The 18,898-nt window shown below is 35.9% G+C and overlaps 1 protein-coding gene across 2 annotated transcripts; it reads left to right on the top strand.

The window, feature by feature from the left end:
* Positions 1 to 7,383: 7,383 nt before the first annotated feature.
* On the top strand, positions 7,384 to 16,805 carry tmprss2 (transmembrane serine protease 2). Of its 2 annotated transcripts, none has more exons than XM_046861118.1 (13): positions 7,384 to 7,464; positions 9,941 to 10,154; positions 11,093 to 11,185; positions 11,275 to 11,391; positions 11,471 to 11,600; positions 11,766 to 11,891; positions 12,652 to 12,695; positions 12,938 to 13,106; positions 13,186 to 13,358; positions 14,575 to 14,670; positions 14,760 to 14,902; positions 15,013 to 15,165; positions 16,131 to 16,805. In XM_046861118.1, the coding sequence occupies exons 2-13, from the start codon at positions 9,941 to 9,943 to the stop codon at positions 16,137 to 16,139; spliced, it is 1,467 nt and encodes a 488-aa protein (XP_046717074.1). In that variant the 5' UTR covers positions 7,384 to 7,464; the 3' UTR covers positions 16,140 to 16,805. The 2 variants fall into 2 exon arrangements, with proteins under 2 accessions (XP_046717074.1, XP_046717073.1); XM_046861117.1 differs by having other exon boundaries at positions 15,013 to 15,176.
* Positions 16,806 to 18,898: the final 2,093 nt, after the last annotated feature.

Below are 18,898 nucleotides of genomic sequence, written 5' to 3'. Positions count from 1 at the left end.
TTTTTTTAAATGTCACGCGATCTACACTCACTAACTTTGCGATCGACGTATTGGGCAACCCTGATGTAGAGTATAACATGATGCAGTTATGTTTTATGTTGCATGGTTAAATCTTTTTTAAAAATGTGCACTTTTTGAATGAGTTATGTTTAAACAAAACAAAACCACTTCAACTAATAAAAAGCTAGAGAGCAAATTGTGATAATTAGCAAAATACCATGAAGTTTGACAAAATTTATGAATGAACTAGATATTTTTAACCCTGAAAATTTCTGCAAATTCAAACATAAGTTTGAAAATCTGCCTTCAATGTATAGATGTTTTTATGTTAAAATATTGGATAACTCCTTTGAGCTGTGAGTAAAAAGTGTCTGTAAAGAGTCGACTCAAGAGCCGAGTCATTTCCAGAGTTAATGTCCTTGTCATTGCCTTCTTTTCATTTATGTACTTTACTTATGAAAGGGGTTTCACAGTTTTAGCTGTAGTATGGTAAAAAAAAAAAGAGCTAGTGGTCTTGTAAGCACAGTATCTCACAGAGTAGTTGATGTGCAGTTTGTACAGATTTACTATTCTCTGAAAATAACTCAACGTACAGCCATTATTGTCTAAATAACTAACAACAAAAGTGAGTACACCCTGAGCACGTCATAACTGTGCAAAGTGTCAATATTTAGTGTGAACACAATTGTTATCTAGTGCTGCCTTAATCTTCCTGGACATGGAATACACCATTCATTCCACTCTTCCATAATGACATTACAGAGCTGCTGGATATTAGACACATGGTGCTTTTCTACCTTCCGCTTTTAGCTATATCACCATCAGCTTCCTCAGCAAGGCACTTGACATCTTAATGTTGTGATTGGGGTCGTTATTATGTTGAAAAACTGTTTCGACAGTTTCTGACGGGAAGCTGTTTCAGAATGTCACAGTACATGTTGGAAACCATGTTTACTCAATAAACTGCAGCTCCCCAGTACCAACAGCATTCATGCAGCCCCAGACCATGATGCTACCACCACCACCATGTTTGATTGTAGGCAAGACACAATTTTCTTGGTGCTCCTCACTAGCGCATCACCACACAGCTGGATACCATCTGAGCCAAACAAGTTTATCATAGTTTCATCAGACTACAGGACATGCTTGCAGTAATTTATGCTCTTGGACAGGTTGTCTTCAGCAAACTAAACTTCAGAAAAGGCTTCCTTCTGGGGCGACAACTGTGCAAACCAACTTGTTGAAGTGCGTGGCCCTTCTGCTTCTGCAACCTCTAAAACAATGCTGTCAGCAATCATGCGTCTCAACTTCTTTGATCGACCCTTGCGAGGTCTGTTCAGAGTGGAACCCTTCTTGAAAAACCTCTATATAACTCTGGCCACTGTACCGTAACTCAGTTTCAGGGTGTTACTGATTTTCTTATCGCCTCAGCCACCTTTGTGGAGAGCAACAATTTAAATTCTTAAATCCTCAGCGTGTTCATTGCCATGACAGAAACATGATCAATAGGATGTGGATTTGCATGGATGTATGTTGAGTTATTTTCAGAGGACAGTGAATCTATGTGAGGGGTTTACTCACTTTTGTGAGATATAGCATAGTTTTATGAATTAGAAAAAGCCCCAGCAATAAGTTGTTTGGCCGCTGAAGGAATCAGTGAATTGGCTCCTACTGGTGAGTCAAATTATACAGTATATTTCACAGTTTTAACCACAGGAAGTTAGCAAATACAAAAAGGCATTGTGAATACTGAAAACAACTATAGTTTATTTATGATATGTCAGTAAAAACAAAAAACAAAACAACATTCAAATGGTTTAATACAATGAATAAATATTTTATTTTGTGCTCTAGTCAGTAAAATCCACAAGAGGGCACAATCTAGCCTGTATTTAACATTAAACTCTTCATACAGCCAACAAACATCAAAATATGAAATAAATAAATAAATAAATGGCCTGATAAAGTAGTGGCTGATAAAGTGAATAAAATGGAAAAAGCTTAATTCTGGCATCAGTATGTCCAAAAAGTAGAATGTATTAAACACACAAGAGCAGACACGCTTAATGCTGGCCAAAGCCTTCGATGGTTTTCATTTTGAATTACAGCAATTTTTGAAATAAAAAAAAAAAAAAATCAACATATTAATTGCATTAATCCATTAAAAAGTAAATGGAACTAAACATTTTTGTGTTCTAGTCAGTGTAAACCTCAAGAGGGCACCAGGTTTTAAACCAAACCTGGCTTTAACAATCCAACAAAACAAAAATTGGCAACCCTTTTTAATTCCTGATCCAGTGAATAAAAAAGAAAAGGATTCATTTTGGTATTATCATGTCAAGAAAGTAAGATGTATTAAACACTCGAGAATATATAGCATTAAAGAGCCACTTGGCAGCCAAAAAATAAATAAAAAATAAACTTTTATTAGTGAGATAAATCTTGTACTTTAGTCGGATCCTCTTGGTGAACCGAGTCGTAAATAATATCTCAGCCACATCTTGGCAAAGAAGAATAAAAATTAATATCAGCAATATTGTATCTTTGTTCGGTTTATGAAAAAAATAGCAACGAGTTGTATGTGAGCTTGAATAAGCCAGCTGTTATTAATGATATGACCGTTGTTCATGATTCGGCTCTAAGTTGGGAGAGGAATATGTGATATTACAGTGCTTTAGGTATAGTTCAGCAAAGAAGAATGATAGAAAATATTATAGTCGTTCTTACGGAGAATCATTTTAAGAGATCGGATCATATGGTCAGTTTTTATTGCTTGTAAATTTGAATCTTCTTGGTGAGTCAAATGGTCTGACTTGCTGAAAAGATTTGAAATTCCATTCACATAACAGTCCTTAACTCATAATTGTTGCAGTTCCACATGTTGGCCAGCAGTAGGCGCTACATTGCTCTACAACTTACTCATTTATTCATTAGGAATCCTTTTTATGATCAAGGTAAAGAGTTACAGTTTATCACTTGTAGTGTCTTAGTGTAGCGCTGGTGTATTTGAACAGCAATTTGTGAGCGTTGTTGACATGAAGACAGAGAGAGAGAGAGAGAGAGAGAGATGTTCTTGTCTTCAAAGTCTTATTTTTCCCAAAAAATTAACCAATCTAGTAAAACTGACAATGTTATCTTTTCATTATTAAGTAGTTCAGAGTGTTAGAGGCCTTGCTGACAGTAATCTACAGTGAACTTCTTTTTAGGTAAAAACAATGAATTATGTTGTCACCTCACTACTCCAGGGCCCTGCGCTTATGTTAGTGTCTGGCATTTTTTATCATTGTGGTCTGTCCTGGTTTCCTCTAGGTCCACAATGTCTCCACCAAAATCATTAAAGTTTATGGGAGTGTTTATTTACTGGCATCCCATTAGAAGGAAATACACACTTCCTGGTATGCGGCTACTAAGTTTAAATGAATTAACAGTGTCATAATGTTACTATTCATAACAGCGAACATAACCACACTGTTATTGTACATGATCTGAGAGAAAGAGTACCGGAATGTTTGGGTATAAGGATTGCAGGTGTGATACACAGTACACACAGAGCCAATCAGTAACAAGCAGTGCTGCTAACCCCACCCACTTATGTAACATAATTACATTTCCCCAAATCTGGTTATAGAACCTGTTGACAGAAGACAGAAGATCATTTACCAGAGAAGGGTTTTATATATATACTCTTTACCCTATGTATGCTGTAAGCACACAGTTATCCCACTTTAACACTAGACTATATATTTTATTACATTTCATATTTTACGCATCATATAAACATCTAGAAGAATTCCATATGCTAATATTTGTCACCTGAATCAGTACAATAAAATATATTATATTGTATAGCATTGTTCAGTGATTATTACTCTTAAAGCAATTCAGATCAGTGAAAAGTTTGAAAAAATGCAAGCCTGTTTTGTCATTTGTCAAATAAAAAATAATTAAATAAAATGTGGGACCAATAAAACAACAATCTGATTTAAAATAAATATAACAAAACATTATGTGGATTTAACAGTAAATTACTGTTAGTTAAACACAAGAGTAAATAAATGTATTGTATTTCTTCAGTTTACACTTTGCACCATGACAATCTAATCTAATCAAATCAAATCAAATCTAAAATGAGAGTACAACACAATGTTAAACATTATCTAAAGTATAAAAATTCTTTATGTTGGTAATTAATATAAAAATATTTAATTATAGTGAGGCTACAGTAAACACCCTGATGTTTTCCAATTACAACACTTCTAGGTGTTGTATTGTGTTCTATTCCTTTTATATGACTGCACTTCTCCAACAATTACAATCTCTTTTCATGAACAAATCAAAATAATAATAATAATAATATAAAAAAAAAAAAACATTTGAACATAGATTTTTCTCTATTTACAAAGACTATTATGGATGGAGAAAAAAAAAAAACTAACCAGAATGAAATAAAACAATTTAGGAAAGCCACCAGCCTAGCTGAATTACTAGGAAAGTAATTATATTTAGAATATATATTCTTATATATAATGTTAAAAAATAAATAATATTTTTTTCAAATGGCAATATTTTAAGGCAATACATTGGAGCTAAAAAGTATTTAGTCAGCCACCAATAAGTTCTTCCACTTAAAAAAATGAGAGAGGCCTGTAATTTTATTAATAGGTACACTTCAACTATGAGAGATAAAATAAGAAAAAAAAATCTCCCCATCTCAATACTTTGTTATATACCCTTTGTTGGCAATGGCAGAGATCAAACGTTTTCTGTAAGTCTCCACAAGGTTTTTACACCCTGTTGCTGGTAGTTTGGCCCATTCCTCCATGCAGATCTCCTCTAGTACAGTGATGTTTTGGGGCTGTTGCTGGGCAACACGGATTTTCAACTCCCTCCAAAGATTTTCTATGGGTTGAGATCTGGAGACTGGCTAGGCCACTCCAGGACCTTAAAATGCTTCCTACAAAGCCACTCCTTCGTTGCCTGGGCGGTGCGTTTGGGATCATTGTCATGCTGAAAGACCCAGCCATGTTTCATCCTCAATGTTCTTGCTGATGGAAGGAGGTTTTCACTCAAAATCTCACGATACATGGCCCCATTCATTTTTTCCTTTTTGCGGATCAGTCATCCTGGTCCCTTTGCAAAAAAACAGCCTGAAAGCATGATGTTTCCACCCCCATGCTTCACAGTAGGTAAAGTGTTCTTTGGATGCAACTCAGCATTCTTTCTCCTCCAAACACGACAAGTTGATTTTTTATCAAGAAGTTTTATTTTGGTTTCATTTGACCATATGACATTCTCCCAATCCTCTTCTGGATCATCCAAATGCTCTCTAGCAAATTTCAGACGCGCCCGGACATGTACTGGCTTAAGCAGGGGGACACGTCTGGCACTGCAGGATTTGAGTCCCTGGCGGTGTAGTGTGTTACTGATGGTAGCCTTTGTTACCTTGGTCCCAGCTCTTTTTTTTTTTTTTGTGATCATTTTGACCCCACGGGGTGAGATCTTGTGTGGAGCCCGAGATGGAGGGAAATTATCAGTGGTCTTGTATGTCTTCCATTTTCTAATAATTGCTCCCACAGTTGATTTCTTCACACCAAGCTGCTTAACTATTGCAGATTCAGTCTTCCCAGCCTGGTGCAGGTCTACAATTTTGTTTCTAGTGTCCTTTGACAGCTCTTTGGACTTAGCCATAGTGAAGTTTGGAGTCTGACTGTTTAAGGTTGTGGACAGGTGTCTTTTATACTGATAATGAGTTCAAACAGGTGCCATTAATACAGGTAACAAGTGGAGGACAGAGGAGCCTCTTAAAGAAGAAGTTACAGGTTTGTGAGAGCCAGAATTTTTTTTGTAGGTGACCAAATACTTATTTTCCACCATAATTTGCAAATAAATTCTTTAACAATCAGACAATGTGATTTTCAGGATTTTTTTTCCTCTCATTTTGTCTCTCATAGTTGAAGTGTACTTATGATAAAAAATTACAGGCCTCTCTCATCTTTTTAAGTGGGAGAACTTGCACAATTGGTGGCTGACTAAATACTTTTTTGCTCACTGTATATACACAAACCTTTCTTGCACTTTTGTCATATTATAAATAATATGGTGTGTCAGAGCTTTTTAGCGTCTGTTTGTGTGTGTGTGTGTGTGTGTGTGTGTGTTTGAGAGGGAGCGCGAGAGAGACAGCATGATACAGCATGCAGTTTGTGAATTTTTTTAACAAAGCCAAAGTTTTTTTTCCCTGTTTTCGTTTTGGGTTTTTTTGTAATAAAATCAGTGCAAAGTCGACATTTGATACAGATAACACTAACATGAACGCTTCTCTCAGTGACTCCTAACCCTCAGATAAATGTTACTGAATGAAAGCGTTGATTTGCTGGGTTTTATTGTTAAATGAAATCAAGTAAAGCTTATTCATGGATTATTCTCAGATAAATGACTCTCAAACTGTGTTTTAAATGGAGTCATGAATAAATCGCACAGACAGTACTTGGGGTGTCTAAAATATAACAATTATTTTACTTTTTAAAAATATGCTCTCACGAGTACTGTGTATACTGAGTTTCTGTAGCTATACTGACCAAAACTCAGATGCACACAACTAGTAACTAATAAATTCTAAGCTCAATGTAAAATCTAATAAATGATTAATGTGTGGTGTTCTTTTCATCTCTAAGCATCTGTCTTTAGGCAGCAAGGAAGACCGCTAGTGTTAATAGGTGCAGGTTTGACATGACAAAGTCCACAAAAATGCAGAGCTTTGGAGTGCAATTTGAGACTGTTTAACCAGCTGAGCTTAGCTACACGCACACACACGCACACACACACACACACACACACACACACACACACACACACACACACACACACACACACACACCATCTAAATTAGGCAGTTCCTGGTGTTTGGAGGGAACAAGGAAATACCTTGGGGGTTTCCATTTGTTATATTTAAATTCAAATAAACACATTGCACTTAGAATTGTTCATTTTTTCAACCCTGCTAAAAAAGATCCTGGCAACACATTTCAAACTTCTCACTAAAAGCAGAAACAAACAATTCTATAACCTGACTGTGAATCTCTCATGTTCTCTTTTTTCTCATGCTCTCTTTTCTCTCACTCTCTCTTTCGATCTCACCTCACTTTATCACTCTCGGCTGAATCTTGTTTGAATAACAAACGCACGAACAAAAGGACACAGACGTATCAGGAGTATCAGAAATGCAAACACATCCTTTCTGTTGTTTTCACACTTGCAGTGTTATACGCCTCTGAAACACTCCTGACAATCAGGAAATTGGGTTAAGGGAAGTAAGAGGCCTAATAGGCCCATGTGTGTAGGGAAAAAGGGTGTGTCCTGTGGCTGTTCATTACCAGTAATACAAGAAAGGTGGACACAGAATAAGAGAGGAGGAAACGAACGCTGGTCAGAAGGGAGGAACCACGAGAGAAGCAACAGGTCTCAAAGGTAAAAAGGTTTTTGTCCATTCAATGATATTAGTTTTGTAAATATATACAGAAGCAGGAAAGTATATACCTCTGGTATAGGGCTGTTACACCAGAAACTATTTACCTTTTTTTCTTTAACTATGTTTGGAGATGTATATTTGTTACTTAGGTGTGTTATGTAGTAGGTGAATTGTTAAAGGAACACTTTGCTCGGAACATTTTATTTTCACCAAATGTCCACGATCATGTAAGACATGTTACATTTTTGCATGTCTTGGATTATTGTAGATAACTAGGAATAAAAAATCTTGTGTGGAAATAAAATATAAAAGCTGAATAAGAATAACCATTGGCATTAAGTGATTTTATTTATTTTGTTTCAATCCACTTGTTATCTTTACAAAGTATGTCTGACTGAACACGATTATCTCTCCGTAGTGGGCATAGATCTGGTAGATCCTGGGCATGGTACAGCACTTTTAACAATGGTTATTATTCTAAAGCACCTTTACAGAGACACAGAGTTTATAAAGTGGATTGTAAAAGTTTAGTGCCTATAGTGTCTGTTTATTATAAGTTTATCTTTAATAAGCAAACCAGTGGGTACTGTGGCAAAGAACTCCCTGAGATGGTATGAGAGAGAAACCAGACTCAAAAGGAAACCCATCCTTATCTGGTTGACACCAATTGTCCATTCATTATAGCTCCAGGATACAGAACTGTTCATGCTATCTGCAGTCCTGAGCCATTGTAACAGACTGATGATATCACAGTCCAAACATATCCTCATAGTTCTTGACTTGCTCAGTAAATTCATGGATCTTCAGACTGTTCATGTGGAACCATCGTCAGCTGCACAGAGTGGTCTCCAATTGAAGAGAACTCTATCCAGAGGTACAATGTCAGGAAGAATCAGGCAGATCCAAAGAGAATAAACGGACAGGAGCACTGGCTACCAGTACCTCAAAAGCATGTTTAACTCGACAAAGAGAGTGAGAGAGAGAAGGAGAGTAGAGGGGTGACAGTGAGAGAGAATTGTATTGTTACTTAAATGTTTAAGGACATGGTACAGTGTTATCCGGGTGTAAGTAGGGAATATTATTATTATTTTTTTATTATCAACCTATTTCTTGTCATAGTGTGGCTTTTTCAATCTACCACTGGTGTATCATTGCCTGGCTCTCACACACTACGGACGTAGGCTAGCATACATCGCTAACAATAAACAGGGCAGATGGCAACAAGAAGTACGGGGCTAATGTGGATGAGTCAGAGGGAGTCAGCAATGTAAACATGACAGAAAAGAGACATTCCTGATCACCTGATCATCATCATTTTTTTCTGCTAGTGTTTTATATGGTGGTTGTTCAGCCTGGATACATTAATTAGAAAACAAAATTAGTTATTATTTTGTAATAATATATGAATATGATGAAGGTCCATTTACCAGTGTAACACTAAAACAGGTAATTCTATTGATTACTAGTGTCCTTTCACTTTTATTAATTTTTCATGTAAAGTTCAATAAATAATATGTAATTTTAATGTCTGTTCTTCACATAAGAATAAGAAATAAAACACTTAAAGACATGCTATCAATAAACCTAAAGTTTATTCTTTTTTTAGTAACAGCTGAGTTTTATTCTACTTATAGAACAGACATTTGCCAGTAATAGCATTCCTATTTACTGTGGAAAATGTCGTAATTTTTCACAAAAAAACTCCTATTTTCCCTGGCATTATAACAGCTATTAACAGGCCTTCCCTCATAAGTCTCTCAATTCTTTTCTCTGTCTTTCAGCTTGTTATGTTTCATGAGACACAACAAACAGTAGAAGTCATTCTAGTTAAAAAAAAAGTTGGTTCTAATAGCAGAGACTGTTACCATTAATGTTAAATAATCATTTCATTAAAGTATCTACAGTTTCCCTAAGCTTATGTACTGAAACAGGCAGTAATTTGTCTTACAGATGTTACACAGCATTAAATGTAGCTATAAATGATCAAACAGACATGCTGTGTGAGAGTTGCGATGCTTTATCTTTCTTCTGTTTCATTTATTCTTAATCAACAACTGATCAATTAGAACTAAGAATTCAGAAGCACTGTGGTTAAACCAGGGTACACTGAAGAACAAAGCATAGTACTGGAGCACAATGCAGTGCTCAGTTTACTTAGTTACTAAATTAAGTTAATGATTAGCTTTTGCTTGGACACCCGGTTTCCAGGGAAGTCCATACATCAGTGCTCTTTATATTTGTTTAACAACACACCTCGGGTATTTATACAGTGTATTACTGTGTACTGTTACGAACATTTGTTACAAAACTGGTCCAATCAGTTTTGTGAGTTTCTTAGTATTTCTATATGACTCATTGGCTGTTTATCAAATCACATTCCAGAAATGGTGCTTTGTCCACACGGCTTCTGTGGGTTTTATACACATTACGTTTGCTGAAATGTGCACCAACTTCCTCTTACATCTCCTCTTTTAGATGTATAACAACCCTTCTCATGTAAACTACGGATTTCAGTATGAAGAAGAAAGACCGCCGCCACAAGCACCTGAATATCCGCCGCCGTATTATCCCTCCGTACCTCTGTACTCCAACTTCCCACGCACACCTGCACTTGCACCTGTACAAGCACCCATCAATACACACTATACTGTCACAGCCGGACTTCCTTATACCCCATCAACACAAAAAGGTAACCAACAGTAATGGTGTAGTTTTGGTTCATTTTTAAACCTGTTAATAGCATCATTCATGTATTTACACAGGGAAGTGCTACTGTATGTACCTCAACATTTTTATGGAATTGTTTTTCATACATTTACATACACCATTCAGAATATGCAAAATAGCACATAGCAGAGGTAGTCAGTTTATTAATATGGTAAAATATGGTATGTCACTTACAAAAAATTATAATTTAAACCAATCACCCTGTTCAAAGTCCCACCCCCCTTGATCTTAATGAATCATGTTACCTTCCTGAGAATGAATGACTGCTTGCTATGCCAAAACAAAACCGCTTATTCTAACAACACAGAGTAAATGTAATCGAGTATGCAAAACTATAAACCGAATTTGTGAAAAAAAAATCAGTTCAGTTATTATTGTTATATAGACTAATCAAAAAACAAAATGGAATTTTAATTATTATAATTTTTTATTTAATTATTAATATTTGGTAGATTCTGCATAGTGTATGAAAATATATGAACTATATGAATTTGCCTTTATTCAATATACTATTTTAAGCTTATCATTTTGATGGAGATTTAGTAGAATGTTGGAAACTGGTTTGGATTGGACTGTTGGAAAATCAAATTTTTTCGTGAAAGTTGTCAAATGTATGTACTATTAATAAAATATAAGAAAACAAATTAAGGAGATTGATTTATTCTCTGGCACATTTTACAAATGGCACAGTTGCATAATTATATTTACACCTTTAGGGTGTGAATGACAGAATCCTATCGTTTTAAACACGATTATTTCCCATAGCATTATGAATGAATTGAAAAAGTTTTAAAATGGCTTCTCAAGTCTAAACATATAAAGCTTCAGTGTGCTTTTTTCTTTTTGAGTAAATTGAAAGTGGGTCTCAGGTTAATATAACACTTTTGTTTCCCATTCAAGCCAGCAGAAGTCGATGTCTATGTATAACGGCAGCAGTTGTTATCATCGTCCTCATTATCTTGGCAGTAGCAGCTGTGTTGATCTGGTACTTCTGTAAGTAATAGGTTTGTCAGCTGAGAATTAGCTTTTTTTTGAGTAGTTCAGAGATGTTCTGATAAGCATGGTCTGTGTGTTGAAACCAGTGTTCAGCGCGTGTGTGATGGGGCGGAGATGTGGACAGAGCAGCATGTGTGTGCGCTCATGGCAGTGGTGTAATGGACAAACGGATTGTCCAGCGGGCGAGGACGAGGCCCAGTGCTGTATGTCTGATATTTAACACTAAAAATGGTTTTATGTGGAGACAAGTTCCACAAATGATAAAATGTGTGTTTTTCTTAGTTCGCTTCTACGGTTCTAATCTCATGCTGCAAAGCTTTTCAAACAAAGACCAAAAGTGGAAGGCAGTGTGTTCAGACAGATGGGACAACACCATTGGGAAGCAGGTGTGCCAACAGATTGGTTACTCCAGGTAGGATAAATGGTTTACTTCCTGTTATGTGTCATTACACTGCCACCTCTAAAAAAATGTAATAAAATAATGGTGTGTCTGAAGTCTTTAGCAATCTGTATTTAACCTTGGGCAGAAAATGTCTTTAGGAATAACATGATGTAATTGTTTTTGTTCTTCTTTTAGTTCTGACTATGTTAGCTATGGGACAATAAATCCAAGCTTGAGCTCAGCAGACGGCTACATGATCCTCAAATCTGATTTCTCAAATGCATACAGTGCTGAGTCTGTACACGACTCACTCTCTGACAGGTCTGTTTTTCATTTTAAAATACAATTACTCATATACTCTATTCTTTTTTTTTGTTGTTAAATTCATAATTCACTTAAGTTGTTGAAATGTATCTTGTCCAAATGCTTAAGTACATTATCTGTATCTGTAGAGCTTTGAATATTCTTAAGTGTTTCTATATTCGGATTTTAACCAGAAGAAATTTGCACAAAATCAGAAATGTTTGATGGGTAAACAATCATTACCATCATTAATTAGCCATAAATCAATGATGATCATGGACTGTCTATCTGACCAAATAAAACCTAGAAAACTACAAATAAGCAACAGACAGTAGACAGGTGCTGTAATTCAGATTTATTCATGCAGCCCATTATTACTTATTTATTATTGCTTACTTATTTTAGAATGTTTTGATTTGAATAAGTATTACATCGCTATTACAGTAACATTTAAAAAATGAATACAAATGTATATAAATGAAAGTCAGTATTCAAGTATGATTTTAAATATATTATTATATATATTTTTAATTATTATATTATAATAATAATTATTATTATTACTAAATGTGATCTATATCGACAGTATGGGACACAAAGTTGTTGTCCCACAATTGTATGGGATGTCATTGGATGTGGCAGCATAAAAATGTCCCTTCAAACAAAAAGATAATAATAGTAATAATAATAATAATAATAATAATAATAATAATAATAATAAAATGCTTTTATTTATTTTTTTATAAAAACTGATTTATTGATTTGCTTCTCCTTCCAGTTCGAGCTGCCCAACAAATACAGCAGTGACCTTGAAATGCATCGGTAAATAATTAGCTAAATATTTTTTCACTCTGGTGAAGGTTACCTTTACTCCAGTCACACCAGGAATTAGTGGGATGTGAAAAACCGAACTTCCTGTAGAGAAAAATTCTGAGTAGTCAGCACAAAGTACTAAAAGCTGAACTAATCAAAAATGCTGACCAAACCCAAAAAAAGTACATAATTTAACCAAAGTAAAATCACATTAACCCCACAGCAAGTTATGCTGTTGTGTTGTGCTGTAGGTTGTGGATCCTCTCTTGTCCCTGGAGTGCGCATTGTCGGAGGGGTTACAGTAAACACTTTGGGGCGCTGGCCCTGGCAGGTCAGTCTGCAGGCCATGGGGAGCCACATGTGCGGAGGATCCATCATCACTCCATCGTGGATAGTCACAGCTGCTCATTGCGTTCAGACGTAAGCTCATGTGAGATTCTTTGTTTGAAATTTTTTTTATTCTGCTCATACTCAGCGACGTCCTTTTGCCATTTTGCAGATTTTCATCTCCAAGTCAGTGGAAGGTGTTTGCAGGGTTTCTGACCCTGACCCAGATGTCTTCCTCCATCGGCAACTCTGTCATTCAGGTTATTGCCCACCCTGGCTATGACCCTGATAACAATAACAATGATATTGCGCTGATGAAACTGTGGTCACCGCTCCGAATGTCGTGTAAGTTACATGAGGAACAAGAAGAACTAGGAAATGTGATCCTAAAAAATAAGATGCGGACAAAAGTATTAGGACACCTGACTTTTCAAGCGATATTTGTTTCTTTCCCTACCCTTTACCACAAGTTTATAGTCACATAATTGTATACAATGTCATTGGATGGGGTAGCATTACATTTTCTCTTCACTTTAACTAGGAGACGAAAACCTGTTACAGGATAATGCCCTGTGCACTAAGCCAGCTCCATGAAAATATTGGAGTGAAAGGTCTCCCGCTTGAGAACTCCAATCCTACTGAAAACATTTGGGATGAATCATAATGCTGATGGTACCCAGGCCTCTTTATCCTGCATCAGTACCTGACTTTACTAATCTCTTTGTGGCTGAATAAGCACAAATCTCCACAAGCAGATTCAAAAATCTAGTGGACCATCTTACCATAAAAGTAGAGGTTATATATTTAGTCTCCCACAAATAGGAGACTAAAAGTGGAATGTATATTTAAAAATCACATACCAATCTTATGGTTAGGTGTCCACACACTTTTGTCCATATAGTGTGTCATATCATGGTTTCTACCTGAACTGTTGCCACAACATCTCTGGCAGCAGTCTATTTAATAGGTTTATATTATTGTTATTATTTCTATGTTACAGTTAAATATAATTTATCAGGACTTATATAATTGTAATTATAAACAGATAAAAAGGTTTATTTAACAAAATAAAGTATATACTGGTGTGGTATACACAAGGAAGTGGTAGCTCAGTGGTCAAGGCTCTGGATTACTGATCGGAAGGTCGGGGGTTAACGCCCCGTATATCGAAGCTGTCACCCTTGGACCCTTATCCCTCTATGCTCTAGGGGCACTGTCTCATGTCTGACCTCAGCTTCCTAACATTGCTGGGATATGCCAAGAAATTATTTCCCTGTGCTGTAATGTACATGTGACAAGTAAAATGACTCATTCTTTCCACTCTTTCTAACAGCGTAATACTATTTGATGATATTTTTCAAAATAGCAAAGTTAATCTGTAATAAGTTTCAGTTTCATGTCATGTCCCAATTGAGGTACTGACTGTTTAGAGTTTATTGTTTATAGCTAAAGTAATTTACAAAAATTCTAAGATAGCAAAAACAGAAGTAATTACTTTGGAAAATCAGGAAGTCTGTTTAAGCAGAACCAAAAATGTATTTGTTTCATTTGTCTTATTTAGCCAACATTGCACCAGTGTGCTTGCCAAACACCGGTCTCGACTTGTCAACATCGAGAACATACTACGTTACTGGATGGGGGGCAACTGTGAATCAAGGTAGGAAGCAGAGCTCAGCATCAGATTTACAGAAAGACTAGACGATTGTGTACACTAGATGTAAACTTAAGATGCATTTTCTTTTCAAGGTTCTGCCTCCAATGAGTTACGTGAGGCTCAAGTCTCACTTATAAGCAGGACAGTATGTAACAGCCGGCAGGTTTATAACGGCATAATCACAGACACCATGATATGCGCAGGCACGCTGGATGGTGGAGTGGACACGTGCCAGGTCAGCGTCTGAAACATATAACACAATGGTGGAGAAAAATGTCTTGAACCTTCTTGCAAATCTTAACAATAGATTTTCTTTTTTGTTGTTGTTGTTTTGTTTATTTTTAGGGGGATAGCGGGGGTCCTCTGGTCACTTCAGAGAATTTCCTGTGGTGGCTGGTGGGAGACACAAGCTGGGGCCAGGGCTGCGCTCTCAGAAACCGGCCGGGTGTTTATGGAAATGTGACCACCTTTGTTGACTGGATTTACATGCAAATGAAGGTGAGAACATAGTACGTTCAAAAGCTGAGGTTTCATTATAGACATGAATAATGTAGGCAATTTCATACTTGTTTGTCTAAGATCACATGAAATAGATGAACACTACAAACTTTGAGAACTAGTGTAGGGAAACGGACTGTGTACAGATTCGAGTTATGTGTATGGAGTGAGGATTTAATATAGAAGTCGTGTGCAATTGTTGAGAGGTTTCATAAGAGTTAAGTGCATGGGGTACAATAGTTAAAGTGTACTGTATGTTTGGGGTACTTTACACTTAAAAACCTATTTAATGTCAATATGAAATACCTAATACATTTATAGATTTGCTATTTCCAACTTCAGTCCAAAAATTAAATGTCTGATTTTGTGTGCTTAATAGCAAGTGCTTGTGTTTAAATAAGGTGATCTGGAGACTCAAAACCCTGTCTCAGACACAACAAAAATCATGGCAGTTCTCTAGATGATTTGCATAATCTGAATGGGACTTCAGCGGTTGCATAACCCAATTTTGAATACTCCAAAATTTCCATGTGACGTGACTGGTTTCGACCTAGGCCTGGCTCCTGGCTCTCATCAGCTTTGACCTTAATTGTTGAAGAAACAGAAGATTTCTCAGGATTTCTTCTAAATATAGTAGCTTTCTAACCCTGCTTCCTTTTCCTGAATGTTGGATTGTATGTGTATGTGCATATAGACACAAATCTGTGATGCAGGTTGTGATGACTGAAACCTGAGATTTGTTCAAGCATAGGCAAAGATCTAATGGGTGTGACCAAGGAGTAACCAAAACAGAAACCACTTCATTAAAGTTGCTGTCAAAATGTTTAAAATCAGAAGGAATATTATATTGAAAGTTATTGTTAAAAAAAATTATGGGTTCCATAACAAAACAGTTTAGCATTTGAATTTATGTTATTATATTATTGAATTTATTATGTATATGTGTGTTTGTGTGTGTGTTACAGATATATTAATCTGAAGTCTGGGAGAAATGGATGACCTCTTGAACCTTTTTTGTGCAGCTTCATACAGGATGGTTTGGAGATATTTTTTTATTGTGCACTAGTGTTATATCCCATGGATTAGCTGTATTTAATAATAATTTCTATTGATTTATGATTTATTTTTGTAATAGGCTTTGACTTTGACTTAAGTCAGATTTATTTATTTCCAAAAATGCCTTGAATGGGTAACCTGAAGATTGTTGTTTTTAATCTATATTCGTATCAGATACATTTAGTAATATGCACAAATCTGCATAGCCGACATGTTCTTTTTTTGGTGACTGTTTAAAGTTACTCAAGCTTTATTTGCACAGGTCTTTTTTTTCCAAACACTCCCCCTGAACAAAGTGAGTTTAAAAACAGGGCATGAGAATATGACAGAGAAAATGTTTTTTGCTTTATCTGCAGTGCTGTTATGTCTCTATAAAGAGCTAATTGTGATTTATGTAGTGGCTGAGAAGCATGTGAAAGTGCAATATATTTCATAAACACAAGGTTTATGTATGTGGCTCAAATAAAAAACAAAAAAAAAACCTGATTGACATTAATGAATATGAGCATAGTATTCCCTTTGTTTATGTATATATCATATCAGATTACTGATTTTTGTAAATGAATTAAAATGATTATTGTACATCTGGTTTGTTATTGTTTTAGTTTTTTCTGCCAAACATAGCTATTATGGAAATCTTCTATCATTTAAATAGAACACAGTGCTGTTTCTTCTATGTTTAATCTCTAATCCCAATGTCGGATTATGTCTGTATCCTCCTAAAGAATCCGCTCTACCAGAATTAAAAAGATGCATAAATACATTTACCAAGCACATGTTTCAATTCAGACGTGCTAAAATATTCTCATTCATCTCCCCCCTCACAGTGTTTAATCAATGCTCACTGGGATCTCATTTTTTAATTGCAGATGCCCAGCAGTGAAGAGTACATCTGCTACCTGTTTGTGCCAATTAGCAGATGTGCAACCTCTTTAACAGGTTAACAGATGTGGCAATTAGGGACTCATTTGGATAAATGCACAATGGCCTCTGCAATTACATCGCCACAAGGAAGTGGGGTTTTGTCCCTATTTGTTTTTACTTTGAGGTTGTCTCATCAAATTAGCAGGGAAATTAAGTTGTGTTGGCAAACAAACAGTGTTTTTTTTTTTTTTCCTTTAGTCTCTCGGATTTTGGAAGGTGTGCTGACAACGGTGTCTGGTGTCACTTTTTGGCGTTTTATTGTTAATTAGATCCAGTTAAATTCAAAACACTGTCAAAGTGCAGAGTTGTCATAATCATTACAGACAAGGACAACCAGGAGTCACTGAACTATCCTGTATCTTGTGATGTCACTGAAAAATTTTGCATCCTAAGATGTCTGTGAAAAATCCCAGTCTTTCTGAGAAATCCTGAAATGTTACTGACATTTCCTGAGGCGAATCTGAAATGTCACACTGAAATATCCTGCAGTGTTTGCGAAATACCCTCTAGTACTATTAAGATGTCATGCAGTGTTACTGAAATATCTTGCAGTGTGACTAAATGATCATACTGTGTTACTTTTAAGTTGGCAGTTATTAAGCCCCTCATTAAAAATCCTAATTTGGATCCAAATGAACTATCAAATTACAGACCCATTTCAAAACTTCTGTTCATGTCTAAGATTTTAGAAAAGATTGTGTTTGCCCAGTTATGTTCCTTCTTACAAGAAAACATTTCTTTAAAGCGCTTCAGTCAGGTTTCAGGCCCCATCATAGCACTGAAACTACATTTTAGCTTTAGACCAAGGCTACATTTCTTGGTTAGTTTTACTAGATCAATATGGTGCCACAAGGTTAAGTTCTAGGACCCCCTGCTTTTTACAATATACTTGCTTCCGTTGGGAAATATTATTCAGAAGGCATGGGATCAGCTTCGACTGTTGATGATACCCAACTACTGAATATATCTTATCAAAACCAGACGTAACATCTCAATTGACCAGGTTGACTGAGTAAAAAAACAGAGATTTTGCTCATCGGCCCAAAAAACAGTACACAAAAGCTCCAGCATTTCAACTTGCATTTAGAAGGATGAACTGTAACTACTAGTTTACCAGTAAAAGACCTGGGAGTTATTTTGTCTTTTGAAAATCATATTACCCATATTACAAAATTGGTGTTGCTGAACAATACTGCTATGTTACGGAACTACTGCAGTGTTACTGAACTGTACTGCAGTGTTTCTGAACTATACTGCGGTGTTGCTGAACAACACTGCTGTTACTGAACTACTGCAGTGTTACTAAACTATACTGCGATGTTACTGAACTATACTGTGGTGTTGCTTAACTATACTGCTGTGTTATTGAACTATACTGCAGTGTACTACTACTTGCTGAATTATACTGTGGTGTTGCTAAACTATATTCCGGTGTTACTCAACTATACTGCAGTGTTACTGAACTACACTGTGGTGTTGCTGAACTAAGCTGTTAATTAATTCCTAAATTCTCTAAATTCTCTAAGCGCTATAGAAAAAACTTGACTTGAGTTGACTTTAATATAGATATCTGTGCTGCTAAAATATCTTAGTTTTTTCCTATCGTTTTACTGAAATATAATGCATTGTTTCTAAACTATCTTGTGTTGTTACCAAAAAATAGTGAAGTGTTACTCAGTTATTGACTTATACTTCAATGTTATTAAACTATACCGTGGCTATACCAAACTATACTCTGGTGTTGCTGAACTCT

The sequence above is a fragment of the Silurus meridionalis genome, chromosome 11, assembly GCF_014805685.1.
Source record: "Silurus meridionalis isolate SWU-2019-XX chromosome 11, ASM1480568v1, whole genome shotgun sequence".
Classification (NCBI taxonomy): domain Eukaryota; kingdom Metazoa; phylum Chordata; class Actinopteri; order Siluriformes; family Siluridae; genus Silurus; species Silurus meridionalis.
Note: the sequence above shows the minus strand (reverse complement) of the source record. Positions and strands in the feature narration are given on the sequence as shown.